The following is a 25,022-nucleotide window of genomic DNA, read 5'->3' as shown; positions in this document are numbered from 1 at the left end:
TTCTGTGGGTTTAAGGAGATTCACATCTGGTTTAGAAACACTGTAAAGAGGGGATTAGTGGTTTTAAGGCAATCTTATTAGCAGTTTCTAGTGATGTGCCACAGGACTTTCTATGAATTCTTATTTTTTTTCACATTTTTACTGACAGTTCAGATAAATATACATGAGACACATTTAGCAAACATGATATTAAAGCTGGTTAATTAATTCAATAAATGACTGAATTTGACAGACTTGAATGCCCCAAAAGATAAAATTTTGTAGCTATAAATATAAACTATTACATTCATATAAGAAAACAACAAACAAAACAACCTATACACAGAAAAGCATACTGGTGGTATGTGAATGGAGGAGGGAGAAGTCAATCAGCCATGTTTGTGATGCCTTATAAACATTACTAGAACGTAAGCTTTGTGAGGGCAGGGATTTTGTCTTACTCTGTGCTGTATCCCCAGTGCCTTAAAGAGCAAATCGTTCGTACATTAGTACTCAAAAACTTATTGAATGAAAAAGCCAAGGGGAAGCAGTTGGATTTATGAATGTTTAAATCTCCTGGGCAAATGGAGATTCTCAGCAAAGCTACTGAGCTTTATATATGTAAATATATCTGTAAGTACATTCCTCCCTGGCTCCTACATAGGCAGAAAAGGTCTCTAAGAGAATGACTTTCCAAAGAGCTGAATTAAATATCCTAATAGGGTTAGTTAATCCAGTCCTGGAAAGAAGCTCAAAATACACTATCTCCAACTAAAGGAGTTCCTGGTCTTCCCCACAGTGTTCAGTGTTGCATAAATGATACATCTGATGACAAAGAACCCTGGGCTAGCAGCTGCTGCACTGCCTCTCTGGGTCAGGTTCACTACATCTGATCATAAGCACAATCCTAATCATAACCAAAATGATACTTCTCACATATGTGAAAACTCTTGTTTGTCTATTTGCTAATTTATATTGGCTCCATTCTTATTTCCATCAGTCCAGGATTAAAGTGTTAACTTGAGGCCTGGTTTAAGCAGAATAAAACAGGTCTCCAATAAGTCAGTGGCCTTGGTGGTTATCTTTCCGGGTTTGTTAAGTCTTAGAGACATGATGCATACGTTAGGAAGGGTAATGAAGAGAATTCAAATATCCTATTATAGAAACAAAATAATTTAAATATTTAAGATTTCAAAACCAAGTCCACTGTAACACTATGACCAAGACTGGGGGTTCGGGGACAGGGGAAGAATGACTGACAGACAATAAGAAAAGTTATTTCAAACAATTCTTAACTGTCTGCACTAATGGATGATCCCAGAGACTGGAATAATTTCCCTCCCTGTTTTAAGATGTAGCTTTGCTCACTTTTTTGAATACCAGTGTGACTGATATTCTAGTGCAATGATTCCCAACTGTTGGTGGGTGTCAGAATTATCTAGTGGTATTTTTTTAAGATACACATCTCTGGGCCCTACCATGTGTCTGTCAAGCCAGAATCTCCTGCAGATGGGCTCCAGTCCTGTGCATATTTTAAAAGATTCTGATAAACATTACCTTCATGATGCTGAACATTGGAAACCACTGTTCAAAAATCACTTCCGATGTTTAAAGAATGAGCATATGTGTGGAAGTCCTGATTTCCCAGGAGCATAGCAGCCCTCTACTCCATAACCTTCTGCTGCCCAACTTTGAGAACCATTTCCCTTCCTTGGGTCTTAGGAGTAGAGATGGGACTTAAGCTTTTTTTTTTTTTTTTTTTTCATTTTTAAAGCATTTTTATTGCAATAAAAATGATAAAAAACAAAAATCCAACCAAAAAACCTCATTATCTCTCAATCTCTCTATGCTTCCCTTGCTGTACATAGAGGCTATTCTGTTTCTGTCCCTCTAGTTTATTTGTATTTATATTTTGTAAAAACAATTTTATATATGCAATATCACCTATATTCGTATTTTAAATGAGGTTTCACTATATTACACAGTCTCATGTTACCTTTTTAGCTTTCCTTTTAGTAAAATACATGACTTTAGATGTACCCTTTCAACCACTGATGTACCTATATAATAGCTCTACCTGTTATACTCACTATGATGTGCTTTCACCATTTTCATTTCCAAAGATTTACAAACTATATTTTTAGCAATTCTGCACAGATTAACCCTTAATTTCCATTCTCTACCCTCATTCTATTTTCTGGTGACATATATTCTAATTATTAGCTCTATGAGTTTACACAATATATTAAATTCATAATACCACAATCACAAAATTATTTGTCCTTTTGTGTCTGGCTTGCTTCACTCAACATTATGTTGGGACTGAAGATTTTACATTTGAAAAAGTCTGTCCCTTTTGGGGGTTTCATAAAAAATAGAAATAAATATAGGGAGAAGGGGAAAATTATAATCGAGCTGGTATTGTCGAAAAAGAAAGATAAAAAAATAAAATAAAGCAAATTTTGGATTTCTTTGGCACCCAGCATTCTCAGGCCTGCAGTCCTTATGGAAATCTCAAAGTCAAAAAGGAAACTTGAAAATCTGAAGTCTAAAACTCCTCCTTCTGCCTGGTGTCATGGAAGTGACAACTTCCTCATGTTCTTCCATGACAATATTCTCAGATGCTTCAAAATAACTAACATTGGGTCGCTACTGTGTCTTGGGTCCCTGCTGAGAACTTTACACATGTCATTTCTCTGGATACTCATATAAACTATTTGAGGTAAGTACCATTATTTTTCCTGGATACATCGCTGGGAAGGGTGGATTAGAAACCAGGCAGTCTGCCTCCAGAGTCACAGTGAATAACGATGTGCCTTGATGCCCCTCTTCATTCCCCAGTCCCATTGTTTACTGAAGCATTAATGTGAGTAGAGTCCTGTGGGTGGTGATTGCCAAGAACAAGGAAACACAACTGCCGCCAATTGGCTCCAATGCAGATGAGCCACCTACAAGTAATCTTGCTCTTAGAATGCTACCCTACACAGCTGAGTCTCTGTGGTTTAATTGTCTATTGTATTATTTAGTCCAGAAATTTCTGCTCCTGTATGACTGTCAACCCAGGAATGTATAGTGAAATGTTCTGGGGAAAGAATATAATGACTGCCTCTCAGAGGTCTGTCTCTGGGGAGATGTGCCTTCCCAAGAAAAAATGTGACTTTTCAGAAGTGGGCCCCAATCCTCTTCACTCTCCAGGGACTTTATCAGAAATTTGTTCCATGAATGTTCAGATTTAAGGAAGAACGTTTGTACAGCAGCCCAGAAGAGATGATTTGCTTGGCTGTCTGTATCAAAGAGGGGGAAAAATCTTTGATAGGAAACTTTCCTTAACATGGTTGAATACACATATTCAAAATGAATATTTTTCTCTAAAATACTTCAAGTTAGGGAACATATTTGAATATGACACTGCCCCACACCCCCTGACCATTATCATATGCCATGTTTTTCCTTACAAAGCTGAAATGGTCTTTCCTTAGCTATGACCAGGTAGAATTTGGAAGTTGGACTATTCCCAAAAATGATCACTGCTTATGACGTATAAAAGGGATTCTGGCTGAAGGGACCCAAGCTCAAATAACTCCTCTCATTCTGGAATGGTTTATTGATCCTTATGATTCCTTTCCAGGGAGTTAAGGTATACCTTGGTATTCTTTATATAGAAGGGGTGGTCTTTAAACTGTTGAATCGACCTTTGGTGAAACCTACCAGATGGAAGGAACAAGTAATCACTGAGTACCACTTTGGGCTGCAAAGTTGTGTGACTGAGGGAATCAGGCTGTGAACATTTAGGTTGTCCAAGTGGTAAAGGGATGGGGGAACAGCACTGTAAGAAAGAGCACGGTGGAATTCCTGCAGAAGCTGATGGGGTCTCAGTGTTGATGGTGGGCCTCCACTTCGGGTTCATGACCTGTCCCTGGACCAGAATATCCAAAAGAAAAGCCCAGATGAACCTGCCAATGATGAATTTTGTGAATTTATCTTTTTTTTTTTTAGGTACCGGAGCCAGGGATTAAATCCAGGACCTCGTATGTGGGAAGCTGGCACTCAACCATAGAGCCACATGGCTCCCTTGAGTTGTTTTTTTGTTTGCTTTTTTTTTTTTTTTAAAGGAGGCATCTGGGAATTGAATCCAGGACCTCCCATGTGGAAAGCAGGTGCTCAACTGCTTGAGCCACATCTGCTCCCATGCCAATGGTCTCTTAAAGCTAAAACCACTCCTTTTGGCCAGAAAGAGTGAGCAATAGTTTGTTACATGAAAGAATACCTAGCAATGGTGTGGGCAGTGGCAGGTTATGAAATTCATTTTGTTGACAGATCCTGGACACCACCTGTAGACCCAGACAAAGAATTCCAATCCCAAGGATTATCAATGGGTGAACAACAAGATAGCAGCAAAAGCCATATTGAGGTGGCATAAGATTTGAGAACTAGTGACTCAGCTCCTTAAATGGATCTCAGAAGATTCCCACTTCACCCAATGTTCCACCACAGTACTCTGCAAGAAAAGGGGGAAAAAGTGAAGGGAATCAGGATGGATTTCAATCTCTATTTGCCTCTCATCTCTTCTCAACTGCATGTGACATAGTGTGTGATCTCTCTGGTGAAATTATCTACTAAAAATGCTTCCCTGTCTCTTCTAGAAAAGACAAATGGCTCTAGGAATAAAAGAAAATAAGATCAAAGAGCATTTTGGAGGTAGAGGCTGAATAGAAGAAAAAAAGGAAAAAAAGGAAAGCCAAACAATATGATTTGAGACTGTCAAAGCAGGAGACTTCGTGGGTGGTCAGGGAGTGAAGTTGTTGAAACTGAAGGGAGAAAGAGAAAATACTGGCTTCTTGGAGATGTAAGGAAATCGGCCTCAGGACAAGAACATGACTGCAGAAAGGTGTCCAGATTAAAAGGGTTCCTGAAGAACTGTCTTCCCAACTAGAGCATGCAGGCTGAAGTGTACCCTCAATGTAGACCTTGACTATCATTTGCTTAAGGACTGACCTTTGCACATGCTTCTGTTTAATTTCATGGGTAAAAAGACAATGGACTTTATTTAAGAAGCTTCTATAGTGTACACCAGAGTCTAGTCACAGAGCAAAGGAATGGTGGTGAGAAATACTGCTTCCAAGGCACAATCCAAAAAACACCCACATTTCTCAGATGATGGCATCAAAGACAGCTGAGGTATCTTTTTTATAATTGATTATATTAAATCCAACCTGGTATTGCACTCTTTTAAAATTTGTGATTTCTTTCAATTTATTTTACAATTTTACAATAAAGGGCTTTTGAACAGCTAAAAAATGCCATTGATTATATACTTTGGATAGATCATATGGTATATGAATATACCTCAATAAATCTACTTAATAAACAAATAATTGTGCAAGACTAGCTAGAAATAACAACTATGTATAGGGGAAACAGATTGAGAGGTGAGGACTTATTTTTTTTTTAAACCATTCTTCATGGCTTTCCTATTTTTTTTTTTTTTAAGATTTATTTTATTTATTTATTTTTCTCCCCTTCCCCCCCACCTGGTTGTCTGTTCTCTGTGTCTATTTGCTGTGTCTTCTTTGTCTGCTTCTGTTGTTGTCAGCTGCACAGGAATCTGTTTCTTTTTGTTGCGTCACTTGTTGTGTCAGCTCTCCGTGTGGGCAGCACCATTCTTGGGCAGGCTGCACTTTCTTTCGCGCTGGGTGGCTCTCCTTATGGGGTGCACTCCTTGCGCGTGGGGCTCCCCTACGCAGGAGACACCCCTGCGTGGCATGGCACTCCTTACGTGCATCAGCACTGCGCATGGGCCAGCTCCACACGGGTCAAGGAGGCCTGGGGTTTGAACTGCAGACCTTCCATGTGGTAGACGGATGCCCTAACCACTGGGCCAAGGCCGCTGCCGAATTTTCTTATTTGTTTGTTTTTTGTTTACTATTATTATTGAAATAATGAAAATGCTTTAATAATGACTGAAGTGATGAATGCACAACTATGGGATTGTACCAAATACCACTGATTGTGCACTTTGGATGAACTGTATACTTTATTAATAAAATCAATAAAATCGATTTGTTTAAAAAACAAAGTGAAACAAAACAAAAAATAGCTGAGGGGTCATGAATGGTCTCCTTTGACAAAGTCAGACCATCTCCAATGGACATCTTTTAGTTCTCACCTCACAGGGCCTGTCTGCTATTTTTGACATTTCAACCACTCCTTTCTTCCTACAATTCTAATCTTTTGGCTTCAATAGCATTACATTTCCCTGCCTCCCTTCACTCTTCATTTCTGTTCCTTCTATATCTCCTTCATGGGCCCACCCTTCTTTACTGCTGACATTCTCTTGTTTTAGGACTACTATTCTTCTTGTTCTATACAGTCTCCCATCTTCCATAATGATTTCAATGACCTCTAGCAAGAACGCTAAAGTTTTGATTCTTCTTCTCTCTTCCTCACCACATTCCAATAAACTACCGCATCCTGCCAATTTAATACCTAAATTTGTTTTTCAAATCTGTCTCTTCCTCTCCATTCCTACCATCATTCAGAGCAATATCATCTTCCTGGAATTGGCTAAAAGGTCCCTAAATTGTCTGTCTCCAATATTGTGCCCCCATCATAATCTGTTCTTCATATTGTTGTCAGAAGGTCTTCATGAAATGTAAATTTGATCTTGTCACTCTCCTGATTAAAACTAAGGTCCAGTTCCTCCCATAATCCACAAGGCCCTCCAAAATCCAGTCCATGACTAATTCACCAATATCATTTCCTACACACAATCATGGGCCAGCACCCCCAAAGTTTATTTCCCCAAATGCACCTTGCTGTTTCCTGTCCTGTTCTTTCCTCTTGGATGTCTTTACCTTTCATCAATTTGCCTAACTGCTATATTTAGTCTTTGAACTTCTTCTAAGCTGCTTAGAACTTGTGTCCAGTTAAGGTATCATCTTCTTCAAAAGGTTAAGTCAAAACAATCTAGTCAAAACAAACAGTATGAATATTTTGGAATAATGCTGAATATGTAACAATGATAAATAAGCTATATTTATTTTAAATGATTTATCTCCTGGCCTTCCTTAATTTAAGCCAAACCCTTTCAGTTATGGCATTTTAACCATACTTTCCTAAGGACAAACATTATGCAACAGTAGCTGAAAGGCACCAGGAATTTCCTTCCCTTTCTCCACATTACAGTTAAGTCATTGTGTAAAGAGTAGCTGGAATCTGGGAAACTTCTAGCTCATAGTCATGTTCTACTGACAATCAAGAGCAAGCTGCCTCCCTAAATCATGAGTCTTGCTCATGACAAGAACTGTTTGCTGTCTTCTTGTCCAGAATGTTCTCTCTTCCCCATAATCTTCGCTCTCTATCCCTCCCATTTCTCAAGGCCAGCCTGAAACCCCAGAGTTCAGCAGAGGGCCCTGATCACTTACCTAGATGCAACCTCTCCTAACACCTCTGCCCTCAGTGTCTGCACCACTCACTCTGCACCTACTTTCTGCCTTTTTTGGTAGTTATCTGTACCCATGCCTGATTATGATTTAAGCCTGGTACCTTCTGGCAGCCGATGACTGTTATTCGTTTTCCTTAGAGCATATCCACCTCAGAAGCAGTGCCCTGCTTCGTAGAGGTGCTGAATAAATGTTAACTGAACAGCTAAAGACATAAATAAATGCATTCACCTCTCCAGTAAGTGGCTAGGACTTCTGCAAAGGAGCTAATATTATCTAACTTGTCTTTTAAGGTTCTCCAAAGTGCCAAGGGACATAAATCTTCCTTCCACAAAGGAAAGTGCACATTTATTTTGTGTACCTTATCTTAATAGAACCAATACAAGGACTAATAAGGTTGTATACTTCTATCATATATTCCTAATTTCTTATTTTTAATTATTTTTTTAAAGATTTATTTTTTATTTATTTCTCTCCCCTTCCCTGCCTCCTCTCCCCCAGTAGTCTGCTCTCTGTGTCTATTCGCTGTGTGTTCTTCTGTTTCCGCTTGTGTTCTTGTCAGCGGTACCCAGAATCTGTGTCTCATTTTTGTTGCATCATCTTGCTGTGTCAGCTCTCTGTGTGTGCAGCGCCATTCCTGGACAGGTTGCACTTTTTTCTCACTGGGCAGCTCTCCTTATGGGGTGCACTTCTTGCGCATGGGGCTCCCCTATGCGGGGGACATCCCTGCATGGCACGGCACTCCTTGCGTGCACCAGCACTGCGTGTGGGCCAGCTCATCACACAGGTCAGGAGGCCCGGGGTTTGAACTTTGGACCTCCCATGTGGTAGGCAGACGCCCTATCCTTTGGGTCAACTCCTCTTCCCTAATTTCTTATTTTTAAAAAACTATGTTTGATACACAAATGAAAAGCGAGAAGGGCAGAACACTGTAGGTGCTCAATAAATACCGATTGAGGATGTGAATGAAGGAATGACAGTAAAAGTCTATATAATAGAAAATCAGATCAAAAGAGACAGAGAAAGAAAAGCAGAAAACTGTGGATTCTTAGAATATTTGGAAGAGATGTAGAAAGAGAGGGAGGGAAGAGGAAAAGAAGACCTGAGGTTGATTAAATTCTGAATCAACAATTCTGTTTAACTACAAATTTGAACTTGATAATTTAACAAGTAGAGAGGCAGTTGGGTGAGAAGAGACTAGACTTTGAAGACACAGACACACAGAACTGGATTCTGACATTCACTCAGTCACTGTATGATCTTGGTAAGTGACTCGCTCTCTCTGCACGTCACTGGTTCTTTTTTTTTTTTTAAGGTACCCGAAGCTGGGGAATGAACCCAGGACTTCATATGTGGGAAGTTGGCACTCAAAACACTGAGCCACATCGGTTCCTTGAGTTGGTTTTTTGAATTTGTTTTGCTTGTTTTTTTTTGCTTTTTTAGGAGACACCAGGAACTGAACTGGGGACCTCCCATGTGGGAGGTGAGTGCTCAACTGCTTGCGCCACATCTACACCCGGCTTCACTGGTTCTTGCGTTTCTGTTGTTGTTGTTTTTTAACTTTTTATTTTGAGGTAATTTTAGATTTACAAAATTTTGCAAAAATAGCACAAAGATTCCTGCATATCCATCACTCAGCTTCTTCCAGTGCTAGTATCTTGTATAACAAGGAAATTAGAATTTCACAAGTTTTCCCACTAATGTCCTTTTTCTAGTCCAGGATCCACTAAGATCTCACTGTTCTCAGTTGTCATGTCTCTTTTTTCTCTTATAGTCTTTGACAGTTCACCAGTCTTTCCCTGGCACTTTTGAAGAGTAGAATGTTCCTTAATTTGGGGTTATCTGATGTTTTTTCATGATTGGTTTGAGGTTATACATTTTTAGCAAGAACACTACAGAAATTATACCATTCCCTTCTCAGTGCACCATGTCAAGAGGTACATGTCGATATATGACTCATAACTGTGATGTTGACTTGATTAAGGCAGTGTCTGCTGGATTTCTCCACTCTACTATTTTTCCCTTTATAATTAATAAATACCTTATGGAGAAATTTTTTGAGACTATGAAAATATCTTATTTCTCATCATACTTTTTGCCCCATAATTTTATTATCCGTTGGTTGTTCTGATCTGAACCAATGATTACTGTGGTGTTGTACTGTTGATTTTCTATTTCCTTCATTCCTTCTACATTTCTTAATTGGAATTCTTCTGTAATAAATTCCTCCATTTATTTATTCCTTCAATTATTAATATAGTATTGATTCATGAATATCTATTTCATTCTGTTGGTCATAATCTAATACTATCAGTATTAATTTTTTTGTCTAGACTTTACTTTCTTCATCTGTGAAATGTGGATAATGACAACTGTCTTACGCAACTGTCATACGGATTAAGTGAAATTTAAAAATGTGAGGGAAGCGGACTTGGCCCAGTGGTTAGGGCGTCCGTCTACCACATGGGAGATCTGCAGTTCAAACCCCGGGCCTCCTTGATCCGTGTGGAGCTGGCCCATGTGCAGTGCTGATAAGCGCAAGGAGTGCCCTGCCATGCAGGGGTGTCCCAGCGTAGGGGAGCCCCACGCGCAAGGAGTGCGCCCCGTAAGGAGAGTCGCCCAGTGCAAAAGAAAGTGCAGCCTGCCCAGGAATGGCACCGCATACACAGAGAGCTGACACAACAAGATGATGCAAGAAAAAGAAACAGATTCCTGTGCAGCTGACAACAACAGAAGTGGACAAAGAAGAACATGCAGCAAATAGACACAGAGAACAGGCAACTGGGGGGGGGAAAGGGAGAGAAATTTTTAAAAAATGTGAAACTATCCAGTGCACAGAGCATCTACTAAACAAATGTCCGTTATTTTCCTTCAACTTTTCCTTACTAAAGCCAGGCTAATTTGGAGGCAAGACCATTCTAAGTAGGTAAAATCTGAATTCTCTTTTAAAGTAATACAGCTTTTTCACCCTAAGGTATATAAAGCAATTACAATTTAGCTATCCCACAGTTGCCTAGAGGAGATAATTTGAAATCTACTTTGACTGACTATAAAATACTGATTTTTAATAAGCATATCCCTTATTTGAATGAAAATAGATGCTTGGGAATACTTAAAAACAGACTGTTCTCTTAAGTAGTTTGTTTTCCCAGAAATCTTGTTTATGTTTGGAAGTTGCTTAGCTAAACTATTTTCAGAGATAGTCCAAAGCATGCCTAAATCCAGCTGTGGTTCATATCATTACTAATTCTGAATTAATGAAATTACTGATTCATATTTAATTCCCAAGCTTATAGCAATGAAAGGAAGAAATTCAAGCTTTCTTTCTCCAAAAATAATTAAAAATTAGATTTTAAAAGTTCAGGTGGAATTAAAAAAATAAATTAGGAATATAAAGTTCTAAGAATTTTTGAGGGAGAGTAGATCTAGCAGTTTAAAAATAATTCATGAACTACAGTAAAATTCACTAGTAAAATCACTCAATTTACTGGAACTTTCATTTTCCACTCTATTTTTATCAGTAAAGAAAATTAAGAATATTAGGAGATTTATTTTAAAGAGCAAATTTAAGGGCAGTGTGGTTTGCAGACTCTCATAGGGACTCCCAGAGATTCTGACTTAGTTTGGGGTAGGACCAAGAATCTGCAGTTTTGCACACATCATCCCCAGCATGAGGCTGAGGTGAGAGGCAGTATTTATATACTGGCTCAAAGCCTAGAGTCTGGGGCCTGATTACATGAATTTGAATTTTAGTAGTGCTACCTATCAGCTGTGTAGTCCTGGGAACAGGTGTTCATCACCTTGTGCCTCAGTTTCCCCACTGGTGAAATGGGGATAATGACAGTTTCGGCCCCATTGGGTTGTTGTGAGGGGCAAAGAAGAGGTACATGTGAAATGATTAGCATGACAATGCTGGATGGATACAGACCATGCCAACGGATAACAGATCTCTCTTTAAGGAATGGTGTTTAGGGCATGGCTGGGCATAGAACAGCTTGAGTACACCCTCTAACACTTACTGCAGCCACTGAGCCTTAAAATGGTCACTGACGTTTACAGTCATCATCAGGGTCCTGATCGGCAGGCCACAGAGGCTGCAAAGTAAGCTGTTGTTAAGACTTTAAATAACAAAGGACAACTGTCCCTGCCAATCAGAGTTATATATGACCTAAAAAAGGAGCAATCTGCTTAGCATTTACTAAATGACTACAATAGGAAGCTACTGTATTTGTGGAGTTCAACCAACCAACCAACCAACCAACTAAAAATACACAGAATTAATTTTGTGAAATTAAGTCTAAAAGGAATAAAATGTAGAATAGAAAACTCTGGGTGTGGAGCTATAGCATAGGGAGAAAGTCTCTTTAAGACCAAGAATGCCGCATCTCCTGACCCCAGCACTGATGGAGACCTGCCTTCCCTCCCCGTCCTTCTCCTTGCCCGGGGTTGCAGGGACATCCAGTCATTGGCTGGTTACCTCCCATGAGTCCCCTAGACCTTTTCCAGGGCCTTCATCCTAACTGTTCCTGACTCTGGTTGGACCTGCCCTTTTTGGAACTGGCTTCAGAGGCTTTGGAATGACTTCTCTGGGGCCGAGGATCTTGACAGGATGCAGAAAGATGGAGTAGAGTGCTTCAGTGACCCTCAACCCCATGGGTCCTCCCCTTCTCCTGATGCAGGTGTGCTGGTTCTTACTTTCTGCTGAGGACGCTTGATAGTGGAAGGGGATGTAGCCAAGGACGATGCTTCCAAAACTCCAAGTTAAGCTATATGGTCTTAAAAGTACTGGTGAGTAACCGGGAGAAAATATTTGAAAGTGGGCCAAGAGTAATTATGCTGGCAAGAGTGGGAAAAAGGTAGTGACCAGGAAGTGAAAGTCTGGTTGCTCAAAGGGAAGAAGATTGGTGGACTAGGTAATGATATGGGATGGAGATAAGATCCATTAGGCTTCAGGGTAGGTTGGAATGAAGTGAGAGGGAGATCACAATGTGGCTCCTACCTCATTGCCTGGAAAGAAAAACAGCCATCAGGGAAGTAGCAAGACAGAGAAATAGATGAAACATCAGTAACAGACAAACCTATAGAGAGAAACATGCTTAAAAATCATTTATAGGCAATTCAAATTACAAAATCATCCAAAGGTGAATTCTTACCTCATTAAATCTCATCACAAGATCTTCAAGGGTATTGTGTTCTCCATTCTGGGAGGTAAGAATTGATGCTGAGATGGATGCTTTGAGGCAGGGCAGGGACCTCTGGCATTCAGGACTGTCCAAATTCCGGGTTAAGAAGCAAAGGTAGTCAATCGGCAAGACCCTTTGGTAAATATTCTGCTCCTGCTCTGTCAAGATGCTGGCAACTTCTTCTGGAAACTGGATGAGGGGTTGCAAATCAATCAGTTCCTTGCTGATCCCAGCAGTACTTGAAGGGACAATGGAATTGGCCATGGAGGTTCCTGTTTGGCGCTCTGAAATAATTCACCAAAGTCATGGTTATTCAAAAGTTGTTCTCCTTTACAGCAGGTATTTACTTGTAAGCAATTAAAAATCTTTCAGAATTTTAGGTTTCTTAACCAAGGTCTCTGCATTGTGAATAGCTCTATATTATCTTACAGCTATTTGCTCTTCTCTTCCCCCCAGGAGCCTTAATTTTCCATTTCAGAAGCACACTTCTGATCTAGCACACCTTTTCCCAAGACATTCTGTATGACACTTTGCAGAGAAACAAAATGTGCCATTTGGTTCCTCATTCTCTTTGCTAAGAAATGAGGAGGGGTACCGATGATGTGTGTGGCACAATGAACAGAAATAGGAGAAGGAAAAAGGAGAGGTAGAGGTGGAGAGGTGGGTATATGTATTTGCCTGTAGTGTATAAGCATGCAGGAGATCTGGAAATCTCTGTACATAAGATTTTAAAATTTCATGGTATACTATGCCAACCCTTCGGTTTCCAAGGCTCTGATTCCAATGAGATACATTTGGAGATTTGCAGACAAAAAACCAGGAAGTCAGGGAAGAAGGGTAGACAGATAATAAGGATATGCCTCTAAATAAATTAATCTTACTCCTTGGTCAACAATTGATAGTAGGGAGGTACAGAAGGATGTGGGACAAAAAGTGGTGGGTACCGTAGATAGGTGTATCAAAGGGATCCCTAGGCTCAAATTATTCCGTTAGTACAATCCACTAATAATAAATTGCACATATGCCTATATGCCTTCTCTTTATTTTGGCCCTGCCAGTGTGCCTCTTAACTTCCTGCCTATAACTCATTCATTCACTCAACAATTTGAAAATATATGGTGTGCCCCACAGAACAGAGTTTCCAAAGTGTGATCTTTGATACTACTATTTGCAAAAAAACCAAAAACAAAACAACCACTTCTATGGTCATATGAATTAGAAAATGTCACACACTCAGTCTTCCTTCTTGGAGATTCATAAGTAACACCAGACCCAGAATGTTATTAAAGGATCTAAGAGGCCTTACGGTGAAGAAATCTGTTCACATTGGCTTATCCTAGTGTTACCCCAGAGTCCCAATTTATACAATACCTACTATACTATTCTATATGACTAGTGTTTATTGGAACCACTTTAGAATGGTGTCTGTAAAACCAAATTACTCTTGCTCTCCAGCCAGTTCATATCTTTTCTTTCCTCCGAACCTCCCCTGCTAACCCTTCTTCACAATTCTCATATTGTCTCATGAGGGACCACATTCTATTTGCTCAGAATCTTTCCCACATCCCTGTCTTTTCTTAAAACACCCCTACTGACCTCTTGCCAAAATACAACCCATCTTTCTTCTGGTGGCACCATATTGCTCAGCTACCTGTCATCCTGCCTTGGAACAACAAAGTTCATAAGCTGACTTCCTCAATATTCAGACCCCAGTATTCCTTGATGCCTTTTTATATCCACTGCAGGAAACTTTGCGATTACCATTCCAAATCGCTCCGTCTCTGTAACAATGAACTCTGAAGTCATCATTGCTGAATTAACCTCCCTCTTCCCTTCTATCCTTTCTACTAAACCTTCTCTGTTCTCAGCAAACTTCTAGTTCCTTGGCCTTGGTTGCGATGCCTTGGTCAGCATTTTAACAGGGAACCCATAGCACTCAGGATTCTAGCACACCCTTGACTTTCCATGGCATGCATGTCCCAATCCTCGCCTAGGCACCTTTCATTTCCTTGTTCCTGGGCCACTATATGATAACACTGACAATTACGCTACTTAGTGAGGGGCATTGCTAATTCATGTTATCTAACTTCAGCTATGCCCTCAGGGTAGCTTCAAACTTGACAAGAATTCTTTATTCTTCCCCAAATAACCCCCTCTCTCTTTTCCTCAGTAGCATGCCTTTCGATGCTTCTGAGACTCCCCAACTCCCTTTTGCTTTCCTTACATTTGTTTGCTCATTTATTAATTATTACACTGAGTTAATTGAGGTCATGTGTCATGAATGTCCTCAATTATTAGTTCAACTGCCTTATTTTTTTCGAGAATGGTATTTGCCTCCATCTTTCCAAGGCCCATATAGGTTTCTCATGAAATCTAGATTTTTCTTCTCCTAAGTCTGTCTTACTGGTTAATCCTATCTTAAATACCTTTCTTTCCATTGACTATTTCTTCCTTGCCTAAACAAATGCTCAGTTTCCCTCATCCTCAAAAACAAACAGAACTTCACTTCTCTCTTAAACCCACATCCTCTCTATACTGCCCTTCATTATGTAACTTCTCTACCGGGTAGTCTCCACTCCCTGATGTCCTTGTCTTCGACAGACATCAATTTCTGCCTCCACAGATCTACATAAAGGACCCTCTGAAGTATTTCTCCCATTTCCCCCCCCCACCTCTCAGTAGCAAGACCCTCCTTTTATGGTTTCTGGGACATAAAGCACTCTCAGTTTCCCCATAATCTCTCTGACTGCTCCATGCCTGTCTCCTCCACTAGATCCTTTTCCTTAAGAAGCCCTCCTCCACTTGTGAGTGATTCCCAGGATTGGGTCATCAGCTAGATTCATATCTGCTCATACCACACTTACCTTGGGCAGGCTCACCCACAGCTCCAATTCTTACAACTCTGTTGAGGACTCCCAAATGCATAACCTCAGTCCTGAGCTCTCTCCTACTGGAAATTCAAGTGAATGTTCTGCCAACCATTGAAATTCATTATACTGCTGCATAAACCTGCTCTCCTCCCCCATTTCCGATCTCAGTCAATGGTGCCATCTACCCAGTCAATCAAATGAGAACCTTTGGGACTACTTTTTTTTTTTTAAGATTTATTTATTTAATCCCCCCCCCCCTCCCCCGGTTGTCTGTTCTCTGTGTCTGTTTGCTGCGTCCTGTTTCTTTGTCCGCTTCTGTTGTCGTCAGCCGGCACGGGGGAAGTGTGGGCGGCGCCATTCCTGGGCAGGCTGCACTTTTTTTTGCGCTGGGCGGCTCTCCTTACAGGGCGCACTCCTTGCGCGTGGGGCTCCCCTATGCGGGGGACACCCCTGCGTGGCAGGGCACTCCTTGCATGCATCAGTACTGCGCATGGGCCAGCTCCACACGGGTCAAGGAGGCCTGGGGTTTGAACCGTGGACCTCCCATGTGGTAGACGGACGCCCTAACCACTGGGCCAAGTCCGTTCCCTGGAACTATTTTTGACTTTCTTTTTCCTCACTCCCCTCCTCCTACCTGAATCACGTAGATTCCAATTTCACAACACCCTTGTTTTCAAGTTCATCACCCCTGCCCAGGTTCTGTGCACACTATCACCTCATATGTCTATTGTAATTGCTTCCTAACTAGTTTCTCTGCCTCTGATCATGTAAATATCTATCACACTGCAGCCAAAATGATGTTCCTAAGACACTATGGCTTGCTGCTCTTGGTCTAGAATACCCTTCCCCTAACTCCATAGTTTGAAAGCAGTGGTTCTTTTCTCTGAATATATAAGGTTGTGGAGAGACATAAGAGCATCTTTTAATCTGTCATGTATTTAAAAATATTTGTTTACATTTCTATCTCCTCTATTAGAACAGAGCAGGGGTTGCATCCCATTCATCTTGGTAATCTCCCTGTTGAACAGTCACTTACACAGAGGATAGCATTTAAATGTATTATACATGTTGATCCAAACTGAATTGAAGGAGGAAGAGAGAAATACAGACCTGCTTTGGGGAACAAGCAGTCTTCCTTCTGCACAGCAGGAAGGGAGGAAAATAGTCATTTTAGAGCTCCTATTCAGCCGTTTATTTATTTATTAAAAGGTTTATTTATTTTATTTATTTCTCCCCCTCCCCCCAGTTGTCTGCACTCTGTGTCCATTCACTGAGTTTTCTTCTGTGACTGCTTCTATCCTTATCAGCGGCACCAGAATCTGTGTCTCTTTTTGTTGTGTCATCTTGCTGCGTCAGCTCTCCATGTGTGCGGTACCATTCCTGGGCAGGCTGCACTTTCTTTGCGCTGGGCGGCTCTCCTTACAGGGCACACTCCTTGCACGTGGGGCTCCCCTGCGCGGGGACACCCATGCGTGGCACGGCACTCCTTGTGCGCATCAGCACTGCACGTGGGCCAGCTGCACTCGGGTCAAGGAGGCCCGGGGTTTGGACCGCGGACCTCCATGTGGTAGGCGGACGCCCTATCCATTGGCCAAGTCCGCTTCCCCTACTGAGCCATTTAATAGCAATTTTCACAACAGTTTTTATTCTGTGCCTTCAAACACCCCATTGTTCTAGACAGCACTCCCAAATGCCCAAAGTAATAATGAAAATAGCCTAACACACAAAAGTCCAGGATCTGCTTTTCTTACGTTATCCAAAAGATTTGGATTTAAATCAATTTCTTCTCCAGTTAAACTTGGAAATATGATTCTTGACAAAAGCCATTTAATGCACTCAAAGAATGAAGTATCATATAAAATTAGCTTTGCTTTGGATTCCATCCATATGCATTTTGTTAAATAACACAGTGTTAGTCTGCTAACAAAAAACAGGGTCAGACAGGCATCTTCATAAGTATAGAAAGTGACAAAGGAACATAAATTCAGTTTTGTGCAGCCTATGAAAATCTCTACATGAGATGTCAAAATCAGGCAATGTCAAGGATAAGTCTACTTCTCCTACAGAAATAAGATAAGGTGCTGTCACTTTTCATACTCAAATCTTGGATTTTTTTTGGGGGGGTGATAGTGCTGGTGGTGTCTTTTTATCATTACCAGAAAGCAGCTGAATTGTCTGTCAGTGGATATACAGTAACCTCCCAATCCACCTGCTTCTCTCCATCCCCACTGACCCTGACTTGATTCATATCTGCATCACTTTTTGCAAGTCTGGCTCCCATTAATATACCTAGCCCCCCACAGTTACAGAGCCAACTGGAGGGTATACTCCCCTGATTAAGATCTTTCAATGTTTCTTCTTTCATAGAGTCCAAACTTCTTAGCTTGAAACACAAATCAAATTGGGAGTCTAATTCCATCTCTTTCTCGAGTCTTCTCTTGTGTCATTATTCCACGTACTTTCCACTCCAGTCATGCAGAATTACTAGGAATGTGTTACCCTAATTCATGCCAGTACAGCTTCCCCCTGACAGGTACCTCTGTCGAAGCCATTCCTGACCTCTGTATGGATTTTTCTTTCTTTCTCCTTATTTCTACAGAACTCTGTTTATCTCAGTCCATGCTTAACAAATTGTACTATAATCACTGGTTTGCTTTTTAAAAAAATTTCTTCCACTAGATTGTAGGCTCTTTGCAGACATGAACCAAATCATATTTATCCTCATAGCCCTTAGTATCTTCAATATCCCAGATTGAAAATACAACTAAAGGAAGTTATCCACTCAGTCATATTCTAAAACAATGTGGTGGGTTATAAATCGTAAGATAAACCCAGATTCCGGAGGTGGGGAAATAGACTGCAATTCTTGACGGGAGGGGCTTCAAAACATTGTGCCCATATTTATAGACTTCTACAGTGTTTTAGAAGAGAAATGAATGGATAACTGTTTAATTTGATGCCTTTTCAATCTAGGATATTCAAGGACATCCTAAATTACCTTAAATGTCTCTGGCTTTCACAAGCACAAAATGGCAACTCACAGCATCAGTCTTTAAAACTATGATCTTCTGGTCCAAAAATTAGGCCACATGGTCTGTGGAAATTAATAAACCAATTAGGATTGTGTGACAGAAAAATGGGAACCTGGACCATGTTGGGAAGTCCTCCTCCTTTGATATCATGTTGACAGGGCATTTCTGTTGATGGTTTCTGGGTTCTGAATTTCTACCCTGAACTTCTCCTCTCCAAGGCAGCCAAACTACCCTTGAAGCATAGCTCAGGAAAAGAGCTTGCTGGCATTTGCCAGTCAATTGAGTTACACCCCTTTTGGGGGGTACTATTTGAAGATACACTTTCAGTGACAACCTAACAAAAAAAAGGTAAGTAGAAAGCCTTAAAGTTTTGAGCTACATGATCTCCACTGATATAAGTCTGGGTTTGTTTTAAACATATTTTAGACAAAATTTCTTGTCTTCCCCATAAAACCCATATATATCCAAATTACTACTTCTCTTTGATTCTGAAAGGTGAGCAGGTGAGTAAGGAATTCATATTAGGTTCTCCGTAGGCTCATATTTGGAATAATTAAAATAAGGCAGATAATCAAAACTAGCTTGCAAGACCTCACTCTCCATGTTTCTGACTACTCTAGAAAATGGCTGGATTTTCTGAAAATGAAGTCAGCATGAGGACTGATGACAGAGGAAGGCTTAAGTTTCTGGATACTGATCACTTATGTACAGTGGATGGAATTAGCCATATATAGGAACTCTTCCCAGAAGTAACCAACTGTAAGATAGGGTTGCAAGGTACACTCTGCAGAGAAAATAAAAGTAAGTTCCAAATCTCGGGAAAGAGCCACTTACCTAACATGTAAGAGGAGAGATCATATAATAAAATACGTAATTAGTGTAAGATAAGAAGATATCTTGGAAACTGCAATACATCTTAAGATATGAATCACATGCTGTTACAAGGAATGATCTGTATCACAAAAAAAAGTTTAAGAAAAAGAGCCTAGTGACAACAACTGAGAAATAGCAATAAACAAAAGTTTAAAAAATTTAAATAAAAAAAAAAAAGAAGCCTAGGCAATGTAACCCAAATAAATCTTGTGGTCCCATGTAGCTCAGTACATGCGCATCACACTCAAACACAAATTTAATGCTAGAAAACTCAGATATTGAAAATATTAAAATAATATAGATTTTATTTTTTAGGAGGTACTGGGAATTGAACCCAGGACCTTGAACACGGGAAGCAGGCATTCAACCACTGAGCTAAATCTGCTTCCCAATGAGAGTGGGTTTTTCATTTGTTTGTTCTGTTTATAGGAGGTACCAGAGATCGAACCCAGTACCTTGTATGGGAAGCGGGTGCTCAACCTACATCTACCTCCAATAATATAGATTTTTACTGTAGGTTTTCTTAAGGCAAGAATACACATGGATTTTATACCATGTGCCACAAAGAAATATCCAAGTCTATTTATGATGTAAAAGCAATTCCATGCTTTTAGCAGCTGCTAAAAATATTTCCTATACTCTCTTCCTTGCTGAGCTCTCCTTACTATCATCTCCTTCCCTTTTACATGTTGCATTGCCCCAATTCTCAGCTGTAAGTCATTACCAGGTATTCCTCTCTACAGTATGGGTCACTTTAGGATGGATTAAAGACTCAGTGGCCTTATGACCTCCAAATCTTCCTTATTATCAATAGGGCAAAGTTTATCAAGCCCACTGGAAACTAATTCTTCTCTCTTAAAAAACTTTTTGGAAAATTTCTGGTGAATAAAATTTATCACCTCATCTACAGCCAGTGTTTGCTCTGAACTCCATGTTCTTCTGTTAGTAGTCATTCTAGAATAGAATAGAGCTATATCTCTAGAGACTGCCACAGCCTGTAAATATATACCATGGGACACAGTAACTTCAAGTTCTGACTCCCTGCTCAAATAAGTGTTCCCTCAGTTAGTGATTTCTAAGGATTAATTCAAAAGACTGACAGAATTATGATCCATATTTTTTAAATAAGGGAATTGAGGCACAGATAAATAGTAAGCCAGGGACCTGGGATTTGAAGTGGGGTCTAACTCCAGAGCTCATATTCCTGATTACTCAGCATATTCCCTCATAGAGCCACAGAATTCCACACTGACATTCTGGTTTATAGATGCATCTCAAGTGATTTTAGTTAATTTAATTCAATTCTTTACCGCTCATTTACTTTGAGTGATCTGACAAAATTAACTCTTCAAAACTAAGGATTTGACCATAGAGGGTGGACACAACTCCCTGGAATCATCACTCCAACTACGTTACAGTATCCCCTAAGTTCATAAAAATGTACCCATGCTTTAAACCAGAATTTTCCAAAGTGTGTTATCCTGAACAAAACTGGAGTTGATGAATTCATGCAAAACACAATTCCGGGGTTAATAATTTAGGGAAATAATGGGTTAAACAAAATTAAATAGGCTTTAATATTTTTTAACTGTAGGATTCTCAGAACCTTTAATAATTCCCAGCAAGAAAATATAATATCATAGCTTATAGTAGCTCTCCTCAAAGGTGTTGTCTGACTCCTCATTGACATGGGAATTATAGTCCCTTCAAAACTATTCTCATTATACACAGTGATTCAAATGGAGAAACAGGGCCTAAGAGGTTTGTGAGGTTAACAGTTCAAAGGTAGTGTAGTCTGCCATGTTGCTGGAAACTTACATAAAGGTCTAAGGGGGAGCGAGGCCATGGCTTACTTGGGAAACTGCAAGTTATTCACCCTGGCTGAAGCACATATTAAGTGGGAAGAAGCATCATCATAGGAAAGCAGGGAAAGAAACTTTATTTTCAAACAGGCTCATGAAGTGTAGCTCACGATGAAAGTAGTGGGAGGATCGAAATGTATACATGAAGAAATATTGCTGTAGACTTTTGGGTTGTGGATGTATCTAGGCAATCAACACATCTCGAGGGAATGGAGCTCCAGTCCAAGTCTCCCCTTGAGGGATGTTGCTCCGAGAGGCTGAAGTAGTACCTCTGGCCCTCCGGCCATACTCATAGAGCCCTTCCTTCCTTCCTCCCTCCCACCCTCCCTCTCTTCCTTCTTTCCCAGTGATCATAAGCTTCTGACCTTGTCTATAGGCTTCCAATCCCAGGGGGTGTCCACAAATTGCACAGCCCACAAATATCCAGGTGGGGCCCCAGGATAAGCCTCTGATGCACGAGCATTTTTCTTTAATGAGTTCATCCAAAACCCTGGGACATAGTGTATTTGGGGGATCTGCTCCTCAGCCCACTATGCCCACCTGCCTCCAAGGGTTAGCTCTTGTTCAGATGCCTAGCTCACGGAAGAGCCTTGGGCTTGGGCTAGGGCCCAACAAAACCAGCCACTTCCCATTTATTTCTCTTTTTGCTTTTTGGTTCCTACCAATTGAAAAGTAGTTGGTATTTCTTGCTGTGCTTCATATGAAAATCTAGAGTTTACAAAATAATCTTACATAGTTTCTAACCACTCTGTGAGGGGTTCATAACAACTAACCACTCTGTGAGGGGGTCATGACAAAAAGGCATTGCTAATTCCATTTTTTTAATAAAGCTTGGGTTATGTTAAGTGACTTGACCTAGAATATAGCTTGTGAGTGGTCGGTACTGGAGTTGGCAAAAGCCAGGAGAGAACCTGCAGTTTCTGGCTCCTGGCTCAGTACTGTGCATTTTTCCAAAACAAGCCTAAGTGATCCTGGGATTTCTCAGTGTGCAGGGTCTGGCCTTCTTAGCTGCCAATACATGCATATGGGTATGAGGAATGCTAAGCAGAAACTCATTCATTCATTTATTGTGTTTCAGGCTACATTAATGTTGGGATTTAGTGAACGAAAAAGGTCGCTATTCTTATGGAGCATTCCAGGAGAGAAGACGGAAAAAATAAACATAATAAATCAATCACTCATGATGTAATATCAGCAGGTAGTAAGTGCCATGGTAAAAATCAGAAGGGCAAGGTGACAGGGATTCTGACTGTGGACATGGCTGGGGACAGGGCAGGTGCAGTATTATATAGTACGTATTAACTAGGATGATATAAAGCTCCTCAAGTTTTCCTGCAAAAGTGTTCTAAATTTTATCATCCGGTATGCTCTTGGCATGGCCATCCTAACCCTCTTCTGGTATCTCAATGATAGCTACACATCTTGTTCTAGCTCCATTTATGGGTCCTTTGCATCAAGTAACTCATGTAATTCTCAAAAAGAATGCAATAAGGCAGGGGTGATTCTAAGAATGACAAAACAGAGGGTCAGAAACATTAAACAGGGAAACGGACTTGGCCCAGTGGTTAGGGCATCTGTCTACCACATGGGAGGTTCACGGTTCAAACCCCGGGCCTCCTTGACCCGTGTGGAGCTGGCCCATGCGCAGTGCTGATGCGCGCAAGGAGTGCCCTGCCACGCAGGGGCGTCCCCCGCGTAGGGGAGCCCCATGCGCAAGGAGTGTGCCCCGTAAGGAGAGCCGCCCAGCGCGAAAGAAAGTGCAGCCTGCCCAGGAATGGCGCCGCCCACACTTCCCGTGCCGCTGACAACAGAAGCGGACAAAGAAACAAGATGCAGCAAAAGAGACACAGAGAACAGACAACCGGGGGAGGGGGGGAAATTAAATAAAATAAATAAATCTTTAAAAAAAAAAAAAAGAAAGAAACATTAAACAAATTGCCTAAAGACTCCCTGTTACTAAGTGATGGAGCTGAGACTTAAATCTACCTCTGATTCCAAAAGTCTGTCCTCTATTACACTCAGCATTTTGAAGGTCCTTCTCTGCATAGGAAACAGATACCCGAATTTCCTGCTGAATCTGTCTCTGTCTCTTGGTCTCACACTCACACACTCAGTACACACACACCCCACATACAAACACACCGACACACTCATGCACAGAGTCTTTTTTTTAGGTTTTTGGGTAAGGAAACCCAGGCTTCTGAAACTCTATTTTTCTTTCTCATTCTCTGTGTGTAAAGGAGCTTATTTGGAAGGCAAAATAAAACGTAAATATACATTCACTTTGTCCCAGCAATTCCACTTCTAGGATTTTATCCCATAGAAATTCCTTTGAAAATATAGACAAAGTGAGGTAAGTTTATATGCACTGAAACAGAAATTTGTACATGGTAAATTAGGTGAAAAAAGCAAATTTCAAGCAATAGAATATGATCCTACTGAGGGGAAAAGAATTTTATAAATTTTATAAAATTTTATAAATATTATAATTTATAAGTTTTAAAATGCTTGTATAGCTGTATAATATATACCAAACTAATACTGCAAATATATTACACAGTTCTGTTTTAACTTTTTTCTAATGCACATGTCACAGAGCACTTTTTAAAAGTAATTTAAAAAGATATCTGAAAAACCCTTCCAGAGAATTAAACCTCAGTCTTGTGGAAACAAACTGGTTCAGGATTTGGGCTATTTAGATTCAATCCTCCATAAATACTCCAATATTCTTTTTGTAAATTTCTTCAAATTATAACTAGAGAAGAAAGTAGGAAAAACCTTTAGTCTATTTTCCTTTGACTTGAATTAATTTTGAGGACAAATTTTTTAAGTTAAACACTAGATTCATCAACTGCACAATTTAATAGTCTTCAAATGGTTCAATTCCAATTATATAAGAGAGAGCAACAGCATTGATTTCTTTTTATAACGATTCCTAGTTGGCTTAAAAACACTTAAGTCTCGGGCAGAGCTGAAAATTGCTTTCAATGGGGAAATGATGAGTTTAGAAACAGGTTAGCTAATTGGTGATTCTTTCTTATTTTCTGTTATTGGTTTTTGGAATAATGAATCGATCTTGTAACAAACGTCTGGCCTGTCGTCAACATTACCAAAAAAAGATAAATTCACAAAATCAGTAACACATAATACTTTTAAGTCAGTACTTAAAAAAAGAGAAAAGTAAGATGTCTAGATTGAGAATTATGACATATTCAGAAAAACAATTTACTGGGCCAAAAGCCTCATTAGCAGAAAAAATCTGACAGAATTCTCACTAATAAAAAATAAATTTTGCTCCTGATTTCAAAACAAATACACACTCACTGTAGAAATATGAAAAACATACAAAAGTATTTATGCTTTAGAAGAAAATTAAAATCATCACTAATCTCACACCCAGAGAAAATGTGCTAATATTTTTCTTGTAGTGGTTCATGTTTTTCTAGAGATACACAGTATTTACAGTATTAGGATCACAGAACTTTTTTCTACCCTTTTAAACAACAACAAAAACACACTCTCGATAGTATACATTTCCCCAACTCTAAAAGTAGTCTTCTACTATTTGATTTTTTAAACAAATCAATTGTATTGATACATATTAATAAAGCATAAATCTGCCCAAAGTGTACAATCAATGGTATTTGGTATAATCACATAGTTGTGCATTCATCACTTCAATGATTTTTAGAGCATTTTCATTACTCTAGTAGTACTTATAACAACAACAAAAAAACAACCTACCAACCAACCAACCAAGCAAAACTCACCACCTTTATGC

The 25,022-nt window shown here is 40.0% G+C and overlaps 1 protein-coding gene across 7 annotated transcripts in view; it reads right to left on the bottom strand.

The window, feature by feature from the left end:
- Positions 1–25,022, bottom strand: part of PLCE1 (phospholipase C epsilon 1) — a 384,952-nt gene that overhangs the window by 136,410 nt on the left and 223,520 nt on the right. For all 7 annotated transcript variants that reach the window (XM_058298789.2, XM_058298793.2, XM_058298790.2 and 4 more), the window contains one exon: positions 12,575–13,122. In XM_058298789.2, the coding sequence (XP_058154772.1) occupies positions 12,575–12,868 (294 nt within the window). In that variant the 5' untranslated portion in view covers positions 12,869–13,122. The remainder of the gene's footprint in view (positions 1–12,574; positions 13,123–25,022) is intronic.

Source organism: Dasypus novemcinctus, chromosome 6 (assembly GCF_030445035.2).
Source record: "Dasypus novemcinctus isolate mDasNov1 chromosome 6, mDasNov1.1.hap2, whole genome shotgun sequence".
NCBI lineage: Eukaryota > Metazoa > Chordata > Mammalia > Cingulata > Dasypodidae > Dasypus > Dasypus novemcinctus.
The sequence above is the reverse complement of the archived record's forward strand: the minus strand, read 5'-3'. Positions and strand labels throughout refer to the sequence as shown.